Here is a 23010-nt window from a genome sequence, read left to right as displayed (position 1 = left end):
TTTGCAAATAAAAGAAAATAAATAATATTCATTTAAACTAAATAATATTTCCAGAAGCATCTGTTTTTCCCCAAAATTAAAGCCTTAAAATAAATAATTCATAATCAAAATAAAATTTAAATTTCCATAAATCAGAAAATCATTCACCTAATTTTTATAACGCTATCAGATAATTTCTCTACATAACAGTGTAATGGTCTGGGCAGGCATCATGCTAGATGGCTGCACGTCTCCACGTCTTTGACAGAAGCTCTATGACTGGTGTGAGGTATAGGGATGAGGTCTTGGAGCCCTTTGTTTGCCTTGCATGGGCCCCGAGTTCATCTACACGACGATAATGTGAGGCCACATACAGCTTTTCTGATCGACGAATTTCTCGAGAGTGAGGCTATTCGCCGGATGAATTGGCCAGCCAGGTCTCCAGACCTCAATCCTATAGAGCATGCCTGGGACACTCTGAAGAGCGCAATTGCAACTCGCAAACCCCTCCGAGAACCGTCCAGGAACTCAAAACAGCGTTGCTGAATGAATGGGACTAATTGCCACAGGCACTGATAAACTGCCTTATTTCCAGTATGGCATCATGCAGCAAGGCCTGTATGGCTGTAAGAAGGGACCAAACCCCCTATTAACCCACTTCTTTTGTGTCTTCTGCAACCGCTGCTTCAGATTTTCAGACTCCCATGAGTGTTACACACGAACATATGTGTCTATTAAAACTGTTGAATATTTATTTTATTTATTTTTTTTGTATTATATTAAATTATGTTCACACGAAATTTTATTAAAATCTGTCCAGTAGTTCTGGAGATCGTAGATCAAATATGAAAATTCTCTTAATTTCTTACACCAGTGTACTAAAAGTCCAAAGAACAAAATAAAGTCGCGCAAGACTGCGAAGTCCTCGAAACTCCCAAGAAGGTTACAGAAAACAGGAGGCCAGCAAATTCAGAGCTGCCCTAAACTCCCTTTAAATGCACTTCCGGCAGTCGCATGCAATCTCCAATGCAATAAAATATGTTCCACTTCTCCCACAGCATCACCGCAAGCACAGGGTCCACAAGTAACAATATTGAAACAAAGTAAGTATGTTCCAAAATTCCCATGACCGACCTTATTCTTGTTTTCCTCAATTATTAATCGCACTCATATACTTCCAATTACAGAAGTGTTTTAAATGATGAAAATATTCTTGTTTTGGCAGTGTCAAATTAAAAACATTTTTATCATTTTCGACTAATAACAAAATCTGACTTTTAATGCGCCATCTCGGTTCCTTGCTTATATTCGTAAAAGTTTTATACTCGTTATGAAAAAATAAAATTAGAAGAATTTTGATTACCGTACGATAAAAATTTACATCGTTGTATAATTTCCAAATTTGCAATTTTTGGTGTCATTTTCAACTTGTGTTGATCAGTTAATTAAATTAGAAAAGTTTGAAAAATAATTTAAATGAAATGCAGCAAAAAATGTGTATAACTTAATGGGCCACATAAGAAAGTCATGTGGACAATATAATTTAAATGAAATGCACCAACAAAATGCGTATAATTTAATAGGCCACATAAGAAAGCCATGTGGTGTTCACGTATCTGATGTGGACACTACATGACTTCCTTGTATGATCTAACCGGGCATGAATTTCATATGCGCATTTTTTTGCTGCACTTCATTTAAACTTATTTTCTAGAATATCATTAAAGATATAATCAGTTGCAATCAGATGTATGTATTTAATCAGTTGAATTCTCATTTCGCAACAAAGCAAAAATACATAAAAACTCAAAAAATCTTCATTAAAAATTGTAAAATGCAGAAACATCTAAAACACCAAATAGAGTTGAAAAAAGTAAAAAAAAAAAAAAAAAAATAATAATAATAATAATAATTTTTACAATTAAAATTAGAATTTCTACGCCAAAATTAGCAATTCGATCCGCAGGCAGGAAGGCAAAATTTTGCATTCACAAAATGAAGCTAACTTTTGATTCCACTTTATAAAAAGACTCTGAAATAGGTGCACCAACTCACTTAATTCACTATTCTACTGTAAGTTTCAAATGTAAATAAATGGCAACCTCGTTAGGTCAAGCACCACTTAAACATTTAAATTATTGATACTTCTTCAAGTATTGCATGCAGATTAACTGAAGGGCGTAAAAATGTTAAAAACCCGAGCTCTCCGAGCCGTGTAAAAGAGTGGAAATATATGTATATACTATATGTAATGATATTTTTAAATCTATTGATAAAATTAAATTCTAATCATATTGCTTAATGGTGTGTTGGCGATTCTCTATTTAAATTGCATCCCTGTTCCTAAATTTTGGCGAAATCATTTCTTTATTTTAAATTATATTAACCTATTTGCGCAGGCCAAATCGCCAAACTCATAAATCTCTCATATTACATAAAGTCCTTAAGTACACTCTTGACGATAGCGTCACCTCGCGATTTCAATTAATATCCCTGATTGTATGAGCACCATGGCGCACACATATCTATAAATAGGGCTTCTCCTCAAGGTACAGGGAGGAACGTTTGTGAGATGGATGCTAAAATAAACGTATCACTTTATATTCCAAAATGTGTCTCATTCCTGTTGCCCCGGCTGCACAACACAAATAATATATAAGGTTCTACATTTCATATATATAAATGTTTGGTGCGGTGGTCTGTGACGAAAGACGGAGGTGCACAACTACATGTTATAGAAGTTCCGTACACAGCATTTTAACGTTCTACGTGTACATGCTTTGAGTTATGCAAGATAAATACATACGTGGGTACGTACACACGTACAAACGTCACGAAAAAAATCCCTTTTGAATCCATTTTAAATACATTATTTTACAATTCGTATTGGAAAAGGTGTCCTTTATTCTGTCCTTATGTACCAATGTCACGAAAAAAAAAAAAAAAAAAATACGGATAAATTCGAGAGAGGTCAAAATGGTTGGAATATGATACCCGAAATTTTTCGCGATTACAATATTTCCTTTACTTCGTACAAGGAAGTAAAAAGCATTCATAGGAAAATCGTAAAAATACGACTGCTGAACTACTTCTTTACAATATTCACCGATACTTGAGCTCACTTAGTGGTAGTATGTATATCTCTGGAGAAAACATTCTCTTTTGTTAAGAATACATCAGTACTTCAAAATAATCAAGACTTTATTTAAGCCTTTTAGATGCCAAAATGAAACGTTAATAGATTTGCGTATATTTTACGTATAAAAAATGTAACATAAACTAATATCCGAATATATAGTTCGGAATCAAGGTATGAGCTAATTTTTCTTATTTTTTTCAATTCATCAGAAACTTCTGTAGCTCGCGTACGGATGCGCTGGATACATTTTCTATTCGCTGCTAACTACAGTAATTCCCTGTTGCAATAAATGCATTTTAGATTTTCTGACTACGCAGTTTGACAGTGCATTCTTTGAAAATCACTCTACTATTTGAATCACTATTCGCTTGCATTCAAGAATCAATATATTTTTCAATGTCTAAGTAGCGTAAGTCTCCTTAATAATAGCAGCAACTTAACTGGTACTAACATAGACATCCAAAACATTTTCTTCATTAACATCTGCTTACTCTGTTACAATTAACATTCGTGAAAATTAATCTGCAAAGAGAAAAAATAGGAGTACTAAATAAATTTCTTTTTCAAAAATTTCTTTTTAACTAATTTGAATATTTAGCTATTTAATTAACTCAAGATGTTAATTTCACTTGTTTTGTAAGAACTGCCGTTTGACTTTTATTTTTATAATGAGTTAGATTCGCATCAGTGATTTTTAATCCAGAAAATGCATAATTTCTCATAAAAAAAAATTGCCATATTATTAAAACGACCGGGAAATGCTTCCGGAATGTTTAATTATGGGGTGATGCTTCTCGAAAACGAACTTAGATATTCAGTGTGTTATGCTTATTATGATTTTTATTTTAATTTTTACTTGTGTCGTAGTCTTCGCAATTAAATACTTATTATCATACTCATTGTTGCTAAGATCAAATTTAATGCAAAACATTATATTTCAAGATGAAGTGCACCAATTTTTAATTAATATTACTTTATTTTAATTAATATTACGATACAGCTACTGATACAATATTCGAGATTTAATAATGCTCAAGAAGAAGCTCCTGATTCACAGCAAGCTGCAACAGTTAATTTGTAATGAAGTTTCACGCAGCTAATTTGTTTACATTTTTAAGTTTTTGCATTTCTTTTTATTTTGAGAAAACACATTTCCAATTTTCATTTCTTAAAGCATTTTAGGGAGCTTGTATCTGAAATATGATTACACATTATTTTAAAATTTTAGTTAATTAACTAATTTCACAAATCTGTATAAAAAAGTCATATTCTGATAATACTAGAACTTAATTTATATTTGCTAGAGATTAGGATTTCATTACAAGTAAGGGTAAAAAAAAAAGGTCAACAATTCATTAAAATTTAATGCGCATTTCCTTATTATCTTATAGAAACGTATTTCCCACACTTCTTTAACAGGTAGTGAGTTTTAATGTCCGCATTAATTAAATACTCTCATTTTTGAGTTATGTTATGTAGAAGTGAGGGGGCCACCTAATATTTACCCTAAGTAAGCAGGTCCTCCTGAATGAAATAGTCTAAATTTTTGCATGATGTTTATCTTCTTAATATAATGTTCTGACCTACTGTCCAACCAAGCAAAGCGCAAATTTCTTTATCATTAAAATATTTAATCCATCTAGGAAAGATATCAAACAAACAAAGATACCAGCGGAAGAAAAATAAAGGACCAGCTATGAAAATTAAAATTTTAATATAACTCGAATAGTTTTGAAGCTAAGAATAGAGAACTTGTACAAGAACCTGACATATCCTCAAAATGCAACACTGCCGTTTTCTTTAAAAAATATAATGAATCCTGTTCCTACTATACAATAGAGCAGCCTATGTCGTCCCAAAATGTAGTGGCTTCGGCCATACGAGTAGATAGCGTGACGGTCAGTCTTTTCGTTGATTTCAACAAGCTTCACACACTTCGTGGTCTGTCTGAAAGATACTTTTTGATCCGTACCCAGAACTTGGGTGGTGCGGTGTAGTGTGATTTATTAAATATCACTATAGAGACTTTGCAAGCTCGAGTATGTGGCCTAAAATGGAAAGCACGAATAAACAGTCGTTCAGTGCGGTCTACGAGTCTCAGGAAGAACACGTATATATCTTGCCTACTCACAAAGTTTCAGAGAGTGGTAAAAAATGTAATAAAGTGTGTATTCATCCTTGACCAAAGTACAAGCTCTGAAGAGATTTTCCATGCTGTGTATTAGACTGTTCAGTAGTTCCTGCGTCAACAATGTGCATTCCCAATAAAAGCGCCTTATATTTCCTAGAGAGTGCTGCGGTGTCCTAGTGCATCCCATATATATTCTCTCGGCTTTAAATTCGAAAAGAATGCTGGCCACTCCATATGCTGGATTCTTTCATCCTCAAAATAACCTATCATTAGTACAGAATGATAGGTTATATTATCAATGAGGACGACCATTATCGGTCATTAAGAGAGAAGTATTACCCTTTGTATCCTTAGACAACTTGACATTCGGATAAAAATCACAACGTATTTCAGCATTCATGGTTGCACTAGTAGCAATGTATAGTCCACTGCGTCCATTCAGACTGATGCCCGTTTAGACTGTGATTCCCCTTTTATATCAATGTCTCACGTATGTTTTCAGACTTATAGCGCATGCCGTCCAGATTTCTGTTTTGCTGTCTCCAGACTGCGACACATGCGGGGATCACTCTCCAAACAAAACGAGATTCAACACTCAAGAGAATTCGGCTCCAATCCATAGTACTCCAGTAACGATGATCTTTGAAACACTGCAAACGGTCAAATTTCATAGTCTCAGTTAGTGGACAGATATCTCGAGTTCCCTTGCACGCAGCTCTTTTTATGCTGCTTGTTACTCACGGCTCATTTCAAAAGTCGAGATCTTATAGCTACAACGAACTCCTTTGCGATGTAGGCTGACATCAGTTTCCTATTTCTATCAACAATGCTTGCGAAATAACTGTTCTGAGAATTTACTGTGGGAGCCTGTTCGACCTTATAGAATCTGCATAAATCTTCAATGTCTCTAAACAAGTTTAAAATTTTTAATATGACACGTTTGGCTACATTTAGGTTTTCACAGACTTGTCTCAGCGTCTGTCCTTATTCCATTCTGCCAATTGCATGTTAATTTTCCTGATCCGTGCCCTTTCAACGACATAGTCCACCTTTCACAAGCCAAAGTTTTTCCAGCTATTCATGCAGTTCTCGAAATTAAAATTTACAGCATCCCCTTACACGCCTTTCCATAGGTGCTGAATGAAAGGACGCAAAATTTTGCATATTTCTCTGTAGTGAATGTGAACCCAATGAGTTATGTAACAGCATTGACCTTAAACATAAACTGTCAATCGATCATTGGAATACTTAATAGAATTAATGTATAGCTTTTTTATATTTGTTCCCTAATTCTTCCTATGGAGTTAGAGTAGTACTGCTGCTAGTTGCTTTTTTTGAATTTTATTATTAACAGTTCAAAGTTCAAAGCTATTTTTTTAGTGTTTTCTAAATCCATTTATTATTTTTTCTTGAAAATTATGAGAAATGAAAACACAAAAGACGCACTACATTTTTCTACGTATCTGGTAAATACGTCGGTCTGAATCTTTCATGAAACATATGTTTTCAGGAAGAAAATTAACAAGCAATTCATGCTAATCCATATCCGAAAATGTTTCAGCGCTTCAGTGTTGATTAATTTCTCGAACTTTTGTTTTCAACTAATGCAATTTCACTTGACTTAGAGTTTTGTTTTCGAATAATCATTTATTTATTTACATTCTATGTATAAAAAGGAAAAGCAACATGCAATAAGCGTACTGTAGAAATATAAGTTAAAACAATATAAAAAACTTGTTCTTTAAAATTTTCAAGTTTTTGAAATCTTTCTTTTCTTTTTTCTTTCCCTCTTGCCATTTTGTACATCGCTTGAAAATTTTTATAACGCGCAAGATAGGTACTAAAGTATTTTTAACTTTCCAAAAGGTTAAAAGAATTATTTTTGTTTAACGTGAACTTCTACAATTATTTGTTACGGGTTTCAAAAACAAAAATCCCACTAAATTGTTTGGTATACTTATAAGAAACCTTAAATCTTCAAAAGGAATTTATATGAGCTTAACATTCTTTGAATTTACTCCAGAAAATATTAATCCTCAAAATAAAATGCGAGTTTCCAGAGAAAGAATTTTTAATTCCGTTTCTTGAAACCACAATGATTTTCCTTTCATCCGTGCATAAATACTTTCATCTCAAATTTTATGAAACCATTCTCTCATATTATTCTCATAAATCACACGCATACTGCATATACTTGTGAATATACATCAAACATAAGAAAAACTGTTCTTCTAACACATTATGAATGTTAATAATTTTCCAAAGAAAGTAAACGAAATTTCTAAAAATATCCACCGTGTTAAAAAAAAAAAATATCTTAGACGATCTATATACTACTTTAAAAGTTTATTTCGCTAAACTGATTTTTAATCTGTTCTTTTTGCTTTATCTATTTGTTTTTAATTTTTACATTACGTAACACATTATTTGAGTCAGAATTCATCTTTTTTCCTATTTCTATATATAGTGTATTTTATAAATACGCTTAAAAACACTTTACGCACCAAAAAGAAATCTTTGATTAATGAAAGGTTGGAAAATATAATTTGCCATCAGCAACTGAAGGAACATAATGTTACTTATAATCTCTATCAAACTTTAAATAAATATTCATATGAATTAGAATTCTTCGAAAAAAATGGAATACTTTTTCTAATCCAGAAAAATAAAATCTTCTTTGTTCAAGATATATAATGGTTGGTATCCACGAAAAAAAAAAAAAAATAATAATAATAAAACCTTGTTACTACGATTTTTTTAGTGGAAATTTTCGAAACGATGGAAATAAAAATTTCAGCTGAACAATATCCTTAATGTCACTTTTTATTTTTGTATGTCAAGAGAACTAACAAAAGCTCTTAAAACTACATGAGTAATTTCTTACAAATTTTACGGGAAACAGTATTGATAATTAAATTAAAATAGCTGTGAAGAAATACTTGACGGTTGAGCTTAAAATCTTTTCAAGATTTAAATTTCATCTACTTATCAACATTTTATAGAGGATATACTGTTAATAAACTACAATAAACACATCCACTCATGTTTAAATAGCCTTCATAAATATATTTAAATTCTACTAATAACCCGAATCAAACTTCACAAATTTTTTAGTCTTAAGCTTAATTTTTTTTACGCACGAATTTCTTCCTTCTATTACATACACATCCGTCTTCTGATAATTGTCTCCTCTGGAAGAAAATAGTTTAAAAAAAGCTGATGTGCATACCACTGGATTTGTATGAAATATTAAATTGGACGCATTTTTCCTGCACTTCATTTAAACTCATTCCCTCGACTTTCATTAGAGATATATTTTTCATTCAATTAATTCAGTTCTCACTTCGCGGTAAGGCACAAATACATAAAAAGTCAAAATACTTTCATTCAAAATTGAGACATATAGAAAAACATAAAACACCGAACACAGTTAAAACAAGTAAAAAAACAATTTTTACAATTAAAATTACAGTTTCTACGCAGAAACAAGCAATTCGGCCAGCAGGCTAAGAAGGCAGATTTCTCAGTGCAAAAAACTAAAAGTTTTCTTTTGGTACCCCTCGGCAAAATGACACTGAAGGTGCAGAAATAATTAATTCACTCTGCTACGTTTCAAATATAAACAAATATGGCTCCTATGGCAAAAAAAATTCGGCTTAGCAGCACTTAAACAACTTTTAAATTGTTGATAATTCTACAAATATTGCATGCAGATTAAGGCATAAAAATCTTAACCGGAAGATAAGAACAATATAATTCAATGATTTTTAAGCAAAAAACGCACTCTTTACTACATATAAGGATAAAAAATACTGAGCTCTCTGAGCCGAGTAACAGATTGGGTATATATATATACTTTAAGTGCAACCGATTAAAACCAAAAAAATGAGATGCACATCAACACGGTATAGCAATCCTATATACTGTTAAATAGCTACTGCACCAATGTTCTGTTTCTATACTTTGCAGTAAAAATCATGGGCACCAATGCAGTGTTACTACTTCCTCTTAGGGAGGAAACTAATGCAGAAACAGACAGGTGAAACCGCAACTAACTAAAAAAGCAACTGAGAAACTAAACTCTTAAGAGTTTGCTAATTACCAAACTTTTAGTGATCGTATAAGTGAATTTTTAATGCATTGCGTTGTGAAAATGCATCCGGGACCGCGCCGTGAGAGGATCAAATAAACAACATGTAAAATCAATATATATGTAAGAAGAACACATAACAGATATAAAGAACACATAAGTAATAGGTTTCCAGATTAAATATCAGTTTATTCAAATTCCTCACAATAAAAATTAAATCTTATCCTCATCAGAGAGTCTAATTTCTTATTTGTTTTACCTTTTAATTTACTTATTTTAGACACAGGGGAATTCTTCAATTTGTCATTTACTTTTTGTTACATTTAAATTCATGATTTGCAAATCTATTACAACGGGTACCCGATCTATAATTTCTAAGAGTTTAAGGAAAACATATTATTTGCAATTCACATCTGTTCTAAGGAAGATTACACAAACAACTTAAATTATTACACCCTAATTCATATAAAAACCTTAAGGTTTGTCTCGGTAATTTAGAAGGGGAAAAAGGAAGCAATTCATTTTCAGTAGACTGAATTTAAGATTCAATTTTAGGTAAAGTTCTAATTTCCAAAAGTTCTAAGGAAAATTGATAAGGCACTTATCTGTGATTTTGACGACTTGAAACGCACCCGGAAAGGTATTGGGCTGGCCTTGCATTCTGAGAGAAAATTCAAAGGATTATAAGTCCCACCATAATTTCTGGAAATTCATTCCGTAAGGGGAACACAGGCGTCTAAGGAGTCTCACGCTTTTCGGTGTCACTGGCCGCAGGTCGCACAGCCTTGCAGAAAACAAGCCCTCGAACCAGCACCCGAGCAGAATCTTCAAGCTCGCAGTCAGGATGTCGAGTATAAAATCTCACGTTGGCCGGGGTGGAACTTGGCCAATAATTTTGGAAATTAATACTCGCTGGATCATTTTTTTTTCTTTTCGACAGCAAGGCTACGGCCGGATAGTGTCCGCCGTGATCCGCCTGTCTCCCCACTAATTCATCCACAGAAACTTAACAAATCCTTCAGCCTTGGAAGTCCGGCAAAAAGTCTTAATCCTGAAAGTCTTAAATCCTTCAACAAAACTAGTCCAAAGTCGGGCAAAAAGTAACGTCCAAAAGTAAGTTCAGCAAGCCAGTACGTCTCGCCAAGTCTCGCACGAGAAGAGTCACACGAAAAAGTGATTCAAACTCGAATTTTCTTCCTCTCCTTCACAAACGTGGGCTCCCACTATGGCTTCAATTATCGCCCCCTTAATTTTGGCAAAATTTGCGTTTTCAACCCCTGAATGCGGAAATAAGGGTGATCGCGCATGCGCGCCTTTCTTCACTTAGCCAACAACCGGACCCTTAGTCGCCAAAAACCTGAATGACTTACATCGAAAGTCAAGTAGCAACCTCTGACCCTTCTGTCACGTACTTCCTGTCTTAAGGTCAACTACACAATGAAATTCCTTCTAGAACATTCTAAAGAACAAAGCGTGCGAAATCATGACTTAGCAAAAATTGCTTCCCTTTCCCTGCTTCCTTTCACAATGAATCAAAGCTTGTACAAAAATTGCAAATAAAAGAAAATAAATAATATTCTTTTAAACTAAATAATATTCCCAGAAGCATCTGTTTTTCCCCAAAATTAAAGCATTAAAATAAATAATTCAGAATCAAATAAAATTAAGATTTCCATAAATCAGAAAATCATTCACCTAGTTTTTAAAACGCTATCAGACAAATTCTCTACACAACAATACAAAATTTCATCGTCCTGAGGCTACTCGTTTTCGAATTATGCGAGATATACATATGTAAGTACTTGCAAACGGCATGAAAATAATCTTTTCTGAATCCACCATTTTAAATCAGTTTTATAATTTGTTTTAGCAAAAGAAAAAAAAATGTTATTTACTCTGTTCTTACGCACAGATGTCCCGCAAAAAGATAGTTAAATTACATTCGATAGCGATCAAAATGGATATTTTCGTTGAAATATCGTACGGGAATTTTTCGTCATTACAATATTCCCTTTACTCCGTACAAGGAAATAAAAGGATTGGCTATATTTAACATATTCACATAACTTTTAAAGGTTGTATATAATTAAATATATATTCATTTAATATCACATGAGGAGGAATTATTGCTCGTCACATTCTTTCCAAATTTTAAATTTCACCCCTATTCTCCACCAAGGTATACTAATATGAGAGCATGTGTTTATGTAAAACGTTTTCGATACTCCCGTCTAACCGATCTCCTACATGTTAGAATTTCGAAATGCGAGGCCTCAGAATTAATCCTATATTCAATTTTCTGCTCTGAGATTCTAATCGAATGACAAATTAACTTAGTACTCACTGGAGAGCCTAACTTTAATTTTCATGCATTCTCAAGCTAGATTTTACTTTTAAAGTAAATTTTACTATTAGCTTGACTTTAATCTTTCATCCATACACATATATTACTGTTTACAAGCATACAAAAATACTTTTAGATTTAACGCATATTTCACAAAATTTTTGCATTTATAATAAACTTGACCTAACAACACTTTCAAATCATTTATTTTCAAAAAAATTTTTTAGATCGAAAACTATTTAGATACCAATAGTCAACAGCAAATCGCCACGCTTTGAAATTCGTAGCAGGCAAATCATTCTTTTCTCAGTACAACCCTACTAGACTAATATACGGACTGCTGATGGGAATAATAATTTTTTAACATGCCTTGAATATGTGTTTCAATTATCTCTGTTTTTAATTGATCATATCTGTATAGTTTTTGTTTTACAGAGGCCGTTATTATTTAATTATATTTTATGTTGCACTATTTGAGTTGTTCCCGTGTATCAGAAAATAAATTAGAAAAATTTCTTACAAAGTCTTCTAGTTTCTTCTTGTCTGCAGGTTACATATGGCCTAGTTTCAAAACCAGTGGTTGTACTGCTTTCCTCAGGCTTGGCTTGTATTTGTAGTTTAACGTTTGTCCTGGAAATTTATTTCAGCTTCCGCTGTTTTGAAGAATTGCATTTCTAAAATTACTAAAGCTTACGAATTTCTAACAATAAAAATTACGGTCTTTTACGACTTATTTTTAACTTGAACATTAAAAGTTTCTTTACATATACACGTGCAATATTTTCCTTGAGCGCCAATAAGTTTGGTATTTTCTATACTAAATAAACGGTATATTTTAAAATTTTTTTTGAAAAGCATTTTCAGAAATTAAATTTGCTTGTGCCTCTATATCTAACAAGTCTTCTGTTGGCACATTATTTAGCAACACCTCAGTGACAGGTAAGGCCAAATCTTTTATGACCAAGTGTTTAGCCGTAATTTAGACTGCTTTTACTTCTCTTGTTTAGTAACTTCGAAACCTTGAAATTTTTTTCCGCCGTTAAATTTTCTCCTATTTTTTGCTACTGGCCTGTTCTTTCTTTGCCCATTCTTTCTTTAGCCGTAATCTATTGTAAGCATACGTTCGGCCGCCCTCCGACTTTCAAATTAAATCGCCAGCTCAAGCAATTGTTGAATCTGGGGTAAAAGTCGGGGCAAAATAATCTTGGTGTTTTTGCCTTTTCTCGCATAGTAAATCAATGACTGATTTTTTTCTTAAAATAAATTCTGTTATCTCCTAGATTTTAATTTGATACTTACAGTATAATTCAGCTTCTACTTTTGCTCTTTGACCACGCTAAATGCTTTTAAAAGGGCGGTTTTGAATCTTTCAAACGTATATCGTATTCTTTATTTCTTCCAGTAAAAATTTAGCGATCCCTTTGAACCAACGTAATGCCTGTCCTCATAGAGCGGTGATCGCTATCGTTATCCTGTACTTCTGGGACATATGTCTTTCAAATAGCCGAATTTGCGGATTAATATACAAAAATAAATATCTTTGCAGAATGGCAAATGGTCCGGCGATTTCTAAATGGACTGTAACTCTCAATTAAACTAATTTACAAACTACTTTGTAACATATCTTTATCTTTATTATACTAATTTTTGAGAGACGCTCAGGCTCCCACAATCACTCTCCGCTTCGCCATTGAAGCCAACTCTAAAGTAATTCACATTCTTTTTGTAAACAGTAACGATGGCAGCGCCATCTGGCTTTAGAGGGACTTAACACTCCCCCGGATTGAAATTACAAAATTTCAATAAATTATACAAACATTCTTAACAAAGTTAATATACTTATAAACAACATAATATACTATTACTATAACTACAGCTATTACAATACTATAACAATACAATACAAATGCAAAAATATCATTTCAGTTTTCTATCGGAAGAACGGCGATCTTTGTTATCGCTCTTTTCAATTCTCCTGATTTTGTTTTGATTTTAACCGTTCTTACTTTATTGTCAGATCCATAATGGACTTTAATAACCCGACCTAATATCCATTTGCAAATTGGCAGATAATCCTCCTTAACGAGTACCATAGTACCAACATAAATATTGTCCTTCTCTATCATCCACTTGTTTCTTTGCTGCAGAGTTCCTAAATAGTCATTTGACCATTTCTTCCAAATAATTTGAACTACTTTCATTGTTCTCTGCCACCGGCTTAACCAATTTTCATTTACGTCTATTATCATTGGCTCCGGAATCGTCTGTATTGATCTCCCTATTAAAAAATGACCTGGGGTCAAAACGTCATAACAATCAAAATCATTGGAAATAGGTGTAAGAGGTCTCGAATTTAGTATTCCTTCTACCTGCACAATTATAGTTTCAAACTCCTCATACGTAAAACGCAAATTTCCTATCGTTCTCTTTAAATGATACTTTACGGACTTTACACCGGCTTCCCATAGCCCTCCGAAATGAGGGGACTTGGGAGGTATAAAGTTCCACTCTATTCTTTCGGACGTGAAATATGAGGCCAAAGTTTTATCAGGAAAATTAATTACATTGTAAAATTTCTTCAACAGAGAATTTGCTCCTACAAAATTAGGGGCATTATCAGTGAATATTTTCGCACATTTGCCACGTCTGGCCATGAAACGCTTAAGAGTGGCAATTAAAGCACTAGAAGTTAAATCTGACAAAGGCTCAAGATGAATAGCTCGTGTCACAAAACATATACATACACAAATGTAAATTTTATTTAGCACGCCCTTTCTCTGATGCTTGTAAGTCACATAAAAGGGACCGCATAGATCCAAACCTGAAACACTAAATGGGGGTGATCTATTAACTCTCTCGTATGGCAAATTGCCCATAATCTGTGAAGACAAAATCGGTTTGCATTTAAAGCATGTCACACAAAGATGTACTGTTTTTCGCGCCAAATCTCTACCACCTAATGGCCAAAATTTTAAACGTACTGCATTCAATAATCCTTGGGGGCCAACATGCAATAATCTTCTGTGCACACTAGAAAAATAAATCTTACTTAGCTTAGAATTTTTTGGTAGGATTGCAGGATATTTCTGAGAAAATGGTAAAGAAGCTTTTTCAAGACGGCCACCAACGCTAATTATTCCTTTACGATCAACAAAGGGATGTAAATTTTTTAAGTTACCTGTTATGTCCTTTTTACAAAATAGAACCTTCTGCTCATGCTTAATAAGCATTTCCTCAGCTATTCTTACCTCCTCTAGTTGAACAGGGCCTACCTTTCTTGATTCATCTTTCCTGCAATTACAAATAAACCTAAAAATATAAGAAAGAACATTAATTATTCTATAATAATTGTTACTAATATTCAAGAGTTCGTCTAAAACGTTAGAGTTCATGTCAATCAACATAGTTCTCTCAGAAATGTCATTAATGTCACTAGAACTTTTGCTTTCTTGCACAAAGGACTCCCTTTCATTTGGTGTTAGGTTCTCAACCTCTGGAACTATTGGTTGTAAGCACTTGTAGGGAAGATGCGGCTCTGTAAAATATTCTGCACAAGTCCACCACTTAGAATTGTTCACTAGAGAAGAGGCACTAACTCCACGCGTTAGAAGATCGGCTGGATTGTCTTTGGTTGAACAATAAAACCATGAATCTGGATTAGTCAACTTCTGAATCTCGTCGACGCGATTTTGAACGAAAGTCTTCCATCTCCTGCTTGATCCTTTCATCCAATACAGTGTAACTTTGGAATCACTCCAAAAAAAGATAGATGAACCTTTACGATCTAAAACTTTTTTAACTTCCGTTCCCAATCTTGCAGCAATCAGTGCACCCAGCAATTCAAGTCGAGGCAAGGAAACTTTTTTGACAGGTGAAACTCTGCTCTTGGAAGCCAGCAAATTCACAGAAATTTTTCCTTGATTCTGTACCTTTACGTAAACGGCTGCACCATACAACTTTTGACTTGCGTCAGAAAAAACATGCATCTCTATATTTTCATCACATGAATCCAAAGTAAATCTTGGAACACTAATGTTACTAAGTTCTGAAAGCTCGCTACACCACTCAGACCACTCGTCGTTCAAATCAGAAGGAAGCTCTTCATCCCATGGTAATTTACGTAACCATAGCTTTTGTAGTAAACGTTTTATTCTAACAGTGAATGGTGTGATGAGTCCAAGAGGATCATATATTTTTCCAGCTGTTTGGAGGATGAAGCGTTTGGTACTTTTCTTTCTCCTCGAAATTTTCGTCAAACAAGAAGTCTCTATACTCAAACTATCTTCCTGAATGTTCCATTGAATTCCTAATACCTTCAGTATCTTTTCATTTGAGCTTAGGGGATGAATATCAAAATTTTCTTCTTCCCATTTTTTAGCTAAATGATAATCATTCGTCACCCATTTGCGTAGATTCATCCCAGCTCCACGCATAATTTCCTTTGCTTCCCTTGAAGTTTTTAAGGCTTCTGATACATCATCTGCTCCTGTAACAAGATCATCAACATACATACATGTATCAAGAATTTGAAAAGTATCGGGATACACATTTCTGTACTTTTGGATATGCAGCTTTATAGTTGCCGCTAACAAAAAAGGACTGGAATTAACACCAAAGAGTACACGCTTAAATCTATACACCTCTAGCTGATCGTCGGTATTCTGCAAAGGTGTATCAATATTCTTAACAAATAAAAATCTAACTGCATCTCGATCTTTCTCAGCTAACACGATCTGTAAAAATGCCTTATCGATATCTCCTAAGATTGCAACTCTATTAAGTCTAAAATATATCAGCAAGTGAAATATATTTTGATTCAGATTAATACCTGGCCACAAACAATCATTCAGGGACAGACTACCTATTTCATGTGAGCTCGCATCAAATACAATACGCATTTTTGTTGTAATGCTTTCTTCTCTATAAACTGCCTGATGCGGCATATAAAAAACTGGCTTGTTTACTGGTTTCGTAGAATCTAATACTCTTTCTATTATCCCTTGATTTAGGTACTCTTCTAAAGTTTCTCTATATTTCAAGTATAATGTATTATCATGCTGCATTTTTCTCATCAGAATTTTTATTCTTTTTTCTGCAACAACAAAATTGTCGCCTAAATGTTTCCAATGTTTCTTCCAAGGCAGACTAACAATATAACGACCATCTTTGAAACTAACAGTTTTGTTGAATATCTCTAATGATTTATCTTCATCGTAAGAATTGGGATCATCTCTGATACCAATTGATTCCAAATCAAAAAACTTCTTCAACTGTGCTTCGACATTGTCATAAATTAACCCACAATGCATTAATTGTTTCTCATGTGGTAAATCTTCAATGCTACCGCTTACCAAATACCCAAATGCTGAGTTTTGTAACACTAAATTTGTATTTGGTACAAAATTTGCCCGGATCTTATCAAATCGAAAAATATTTCAGATCCTAAAAGTAACTGAATTTTACCCGGTTTGTGAAAGTCTGGATCAGCTAACGTAACTCCTTGTGGAATCTCAATATTACAGACATCAATTTGTCTAGAAGGCATCAAATGAGTAATTTTCGGAATTACGAAAAAATCTAGTTTACGACTGTATGTGTTTCCTCTATTTAAAATAACCGCACTTACTTTTGACTTCACCGTTGTTGAAATCCCAGATAAACATCCTACTGATAGGTTTACATTTTCTCTTTGCAAATGAAGCTTCTCAGCTAATTCCGATGAACAAAGATGAATCATACTTCCACTGTCAAGCAATGTCCTGGCTGGAAATATTTCTCCTTCATTTCCCTTAATATAAACAATCGCTGTCGATAGTAGGACTCTATTAACTGCATTACCATTTTTATTTACATTAGCTGTCATAAAACACTCGTTATCCTTATTTATAAATGGCTTTGCGTGAGCGTTCAGTTTCGTTACTTCCGTAGACGAACTGGCATCTAACTTTTGATCCGACAGAGAGGCGATTTCGCAACTCTCTCTATTTTGGGAAATCGAAACTTTTTCTCGCTCATAACACAGTAACGAATTGTGCTTTTTTCTGCATAGCCTACAAGAGTAATTTGAAGGGCAATTTCTCACTCCATGATTTCCAAAACAGCAGAAACATAAGTTGTGCTTTTTAACATACTCGACTCTATCCTTTAAGCTGAATTTTTGAAATTTAGGGCATTTAAATAATTTATGTTCCACATTACACAGTTTACAAATTAAAGCACGTTTTTCAGTCACACATGAAACCATTGAAGAAACCTTTGATCGACTTACTGAAACTTAGATTCTTACTGATTTAGACTTACTGACTTACTGATTTAGACATTACTGGAATTCTAGAAGCGTTTAATGTCCTCGCGTGATCCTTTAGAAATTCTAATAACTCTGTAATGTTCGGTATTTGTCCTTTCTTTAAATTCCTTTCCCACCATAACTTAGTATTCTGATCAAGTTTCTGGCTAAGAATAAAGGCAAATATAGCGGATGAAACCCCATCTAACTTTTGTTCTAAACATTCTAACGATCTTACAACTTCACTTGTAACATCAATTAAATTTAGAATCGCAGAAGCTGACTCGTTTTGAATAACGGGAATACTCATAAATCTTTTAAGATGTGCATACACTTGTTCTCTAGGATTCGAGTATCTTTCTTCAAGAAGAGACCACGCTAACTTATAATTATTATCCGTTATAGCTATCGTTTGGATAATTCTAAAAGCATCTCCTTTCAGTGCTGATTTCAAATATTGCAATTTTACAGCATCTGATAAATTTGTGTTTTGATCAATACTCGCTTTAAAAATGTCCTTAAAGGAAAGCCAAGAATGCATTTCTCCTGAAAATATTGGTAATGAAATCTTGGGTAAACGCACAACAGTATTTTCAGAAATTACTGCATTTTCTACTTTATTTTCTTTAACAACGTTCGACAATCTATTATTTATTTCAAATTCTATATCAATAATACTACTATTGATTTCATCTTGCTCACTGAAGATTTTTTCGATATTTTCTTCACTACTTAAATTGATAATAGAATCAAAAATATTATCGAATTCATTTTGCAGATTGTTAAATTTAGTTTTTAACAATTCTAAATCACTAACACTTAAATCTGGCTCACAAAGTTTCTTTTGCAACTTCGATAAGATAGTTTTTTGTTTTCTCTTTTTAGTGAGAACATCTTTCAGTTTCGTAGCCATTTTCGCTACACTTATTAATAATAAATTATCACACAAACTTAATTCAGAATTTACTAAATGCAACAGTTAATAATGAATGGAGTTTCAAGGGTTTTTTACTTACCCCTTTCTTTCAGCAACTGGCTATAATACACAAACACAAATTCCATTGAAACAAAATGGCAAACTCACTGTTTTACACTAGATTATTTATTTAGCTGATATCTCTGCGGCTCTACTGGACCACTCAAATGGTCCGGCGATTTCTAAATGGACTGTAACTCTCAATTAAACTAATTTACAAACTACTTTGTAACATATCTTTATCTTTATTATACTAATTTTTGAGAGACGCTCAGGCTCCCACAATCACTCTCCGCTTCGCCATTGAAGCCAACTCTAAAGTAATTCACATTCTTTTTGTAAACAGTAACGATGGCAGCGCCATCTGGCTTCAGAGGGACTTAACAGCAAAGGCTGACGCGCTGAAGTTTCCAATCGCTAAATTTTTTAAACGAAATTTTGCAAAAATTATGCAAAATATGAAATAATTTATACATTTGTTTTTATATAATTTATATATTTGTTTTTATATATGTGCAAAATATGAAATATTTTATATTGCAGAATTTTTCTAGCTGAGCTGTAAAGAGCAAATTGAAGTTATTTGACTATGTTTCCCGAAAGTGCCTTAATACAAGGTGTTTCTACTTTTACCTTCGTTACAGTACTTTTATTTGAGCTGATATCAAAGTAAGTACAAAAGTTCTTTTCTAATTCTTTTTCTTAACTCCCAATAAATTTGCAGTAATATTCGAACATAATTCGCATAGTTATTTTTAATACTATATATTTTTCAATAACTAAATATGTTAAAATATTGATCAATGAACATGAAAAACAAAAACACAGTTTATAAAACGGAACTGTGCATTATGAAATTTTTCATATAACCGATAGGTTTAATGATTTAATGAGTGTGGTCAGTGTTACTTTAATTTGCATGATTAGTGTAACTTTAGTTAGTGTAGTTAATTTTGTTGGTGGGATTTAAGATTCATAAGCCAAAGCAATACAGAGCTAAATTTAATGCTATCATTAATAGCATAATGAGTAATTAAAAAAGGCTTGACATGAAAGTTACAGCTTTTAACATTGGCTGTGTTTTAAAATATAACTATAAACTATTTAAAATGTTTATAGTATTTACTATTTCGTGGTTTTTTTTTTTTTTTTTTTTTTTTTTTTTTTAATGTTTTATTTAGCCCGGAAAACTGATACTTTTCACTTCAGTTTAGAATTGTGAAATAAATTTGCTATTGCATTAATGATTAAATATTTAAATATTTGCACAATTTTAAAACAGGACAGTTTCCTTTCACGAGGAAAGGGTATTGAACTTTTCAGACATACTCCCTGCTGATTTTAAATCCTACGACAAGATGCAGCCTCCGAAGAAAGATGGTAAATTTATTTCCTAATTTTGTACAATTTCTCCTTCTTCAGCATCGCAATATATGTAATATTATTCGAAGTTCCAAAAGATATTTCTTTCACATATGAAATGACATAAATCTCAATCATAACATAATTTTTTCTTTAGTCTTTACTCTATTTCAATTTTCTGTAATTCATCTTTTTTTTTAAATAACACAAATAATAATAATAATAAAAATTGTTATAAAATAAAAAATAAAATTAAAAATTTACGTGCAAATTTAAAAACATAAGTATGAATAATAATGTTACAATACATGTGATAATGCAAATAATTTAAAATATTTCCAATTATACTTACTATATTTTAACTACTAAATAAATCAAGAAATAAAATATGTTTAAAAGTAAATTAATAGATCAATATTAATAATTAATAATATCAATAATTATCATAATAATGATTAATAATCATAATAATAACAATGATTAATAATAATTATTATTGAAGAAAAGAAAATTTATAAATAAATCAAAATAATAAACATAAAAATTTTCACAAATATGATGACCAGATACTATCAGTTGCTTAAAAATTACATTTACTTTTGAAATATAATTTTAAAATAAATCATTTAATTTAAAAAACCAACAGTATTTGATCCATGCTTAGTGAAGTCGTTCGATTTATGTTTTTCTTTTCTTTTTTGTGTAGGTAATCCTACTGTAGTAAGCTATCATGTTACAGTGATGGGCCTTGACTCCATCAACGAAGAATCGATGGTTTGTATGTTTCAGGACTATAAAGCATGATAAAATATATGAATTTTATATACTGTTGTGAATATCTAAATAATTATTCAGACAAGAAAGAAGGAAAAAGTATCAAAATTTTATTTCAATTAAACCAAGAATGACGTAAACATAATTCACAGGTCACTGACCAAAGGAGGGTTGAAAGTTTCGTCGGTCACGTTTCTAAATTTAATTTTTTTATTATTTTCACTAATATGTTGTTAATTATTTCACATTTACAATATTTAAAAGGTAAGCAAAACAAAAATCACAAGTATAATCTGTCCTGCATAAATGCACTGAGTTCGTAACTTCCAAATAACAGCGACCGACTTCGGTAACCTTCAGTAACAGAAACAACTTTCCGATGCCCCTTGATCATTGATTTATTATACTTTAAGCACAGATAAGAATTAAGAACTATTATAAGTGATGTCGAAGTATAATGATACATTTAAAAGTAGCACTGTTAAAACTAATAAGAGTTTATGTTATAAATTACATCACATTGTGACATTAAGGATAAGATAATGATTCATAAACATTTAAGAACTGTTTTCTGTAAAATAGTATTTTGATATACTTTATATTAACACACAAATAAGATATCTGGACGGTCGCCTTAATAATTAGTTGAGGATCTTAATCTGGTTAGAGAGTGGACGTCTTAGATTAGAGTTTGATTATTTCCAAGAAATGTTATTTATTTTTAAAAGTGGTCATCGTGCTATGGAAAGTGGTGATCGTTAAAGGGCTCATTGCAAGTTCATTTAAATTAACAAATTCGCTATTGATCTAAATAAAATTATAGAAAGCATAATTTAATTTTTCTGCAAAATTTGATCACATATTATTATGTTATAAGGTACTTCTCCCGCCTTCTTAGCATGCCTTCGTAGTGTAGTGCACGCTCGTAATACACGCTCGGCACGTATTCGAGAGGTCCGTGGTTCCAGTCCCGGCGAGGGCATTGCTCATTTTTCACGTCTCCTTTTATAAAATACCTAAAGTCTCTACACTGACGCCCGAACTAAAAAAAAAGTGGTGGATGACGATCCACCACCAGGTTTTGGCGATTGAGTTCCCTAATCCTCAGGCGCCCTTTAAAAGAGGAGTATATAAGTATTTCTCCTGCCTTCTTAGCGTACATTCGTAGTGTAGTGGTCTGCACGCTCGGTGCGTATTCGAGAGGTCCGTGGTTCGATTCCTGGCGAGGACGTTGCTCATTTTTCGAATCTCCTGCTTCCAAAAAAAACCTAATGTCTCTGCAATGTTAATAAGGGTGTTACTTTAATTTTCTGGCGCTTTTAGTAATACGTAATGTAAAAATTTAAAGTACAAACTAAACAATTGTACAATTGCTGTACAAATTGAAAGGCATTATAAAAGACATATGTAAAATAATTAAGTTCTTTAATTCTGAAATTAATTTGATAAATCGAACAGCTCCAAGTTGAAATTCTTATAGATATGGAAGGTATAAAATCATATATAGATACCTAATTTTCTTTTTTAAACAGCATCAGATAAAAACAATAAATTAACAAAAAACTTCAAGTACTGAATATATTTTCTATTTCAGACTATCCTAACTGAAAATCCAATTTTAAAACTGATTAACTTCCAGTTTCCTTTAAACAGATGCTTTGGTAGAAATTCTAAGTAAAAACATTTACATTAGCTTTAAACAGACGCATTGCAGTACGCAGAATATTGAAACACTTAAATTTAAAAAGTTAATCACTTTTTCCACATTGAAGTTCTAAACTAAGCAATCTGTTTATAGCCTTTCTATTTCGAGTCACGTAACATCTCCAGCAAGTATAAAATATGCCATTTATATGAAGATTGGTTGAAGTACAGGGGAAAAAATAAAATGCTAATTAATTGTTCACACGAAAGATAATGAAAAAATTT

At 32.5% G+C, this 23010-nt stretch overlaps 1 protein-coding gene across 1 annotated transcript in view; it reads left to right on the top strand.

Moving 5' to 3' along the window:
* Window positions 1-23010, top strand: part of LOC118190625 (glycine receptor subunit alpha-2-like) — a 100320-nt gene that overhangs the window by 29265 nt on the left and 48045 nt on the right. Inside the window, exons 2-4 of the mRNA XM_035361374.2 lie at window positions 19489-19614; window positions 20228-20325; window positions 21014-21081. Of these exons, the coding sequence (XP_035217265.1) occupies window positions 19535-19614; window positions 20228-20325; window positions 21014-21081 (246 nt within the window). The 5' untranslated portion in view covers window positions 19489-19534. The remainder of the gene's footprint in view (window positions 1-19488; window positions 19615-20227; window positions 20326-21013; window positions 21082-23010) is intronic.

Source organism: Stegodyphus dumicola, chromosome 10 (genome assembly GCF_044657685.1).
Source record: "Stegodyphus dumicola isolate Sdum_Otavi_A_Nest chromosome 10, ASM4465768v1".
NCBI classification, from domain to species: domain Eukaryota; kingdom Metazoa; phylum Arthropoda; class Arachnida; order Araneae; family Eresidae; genus Stegodyphus; species Stegodyphus dumicola.
The sequence above is the reverse complement of the archived record's forward strand: the minus strand, read 5'-3'. Positions and strand labels throughout refer to the sequence as shown.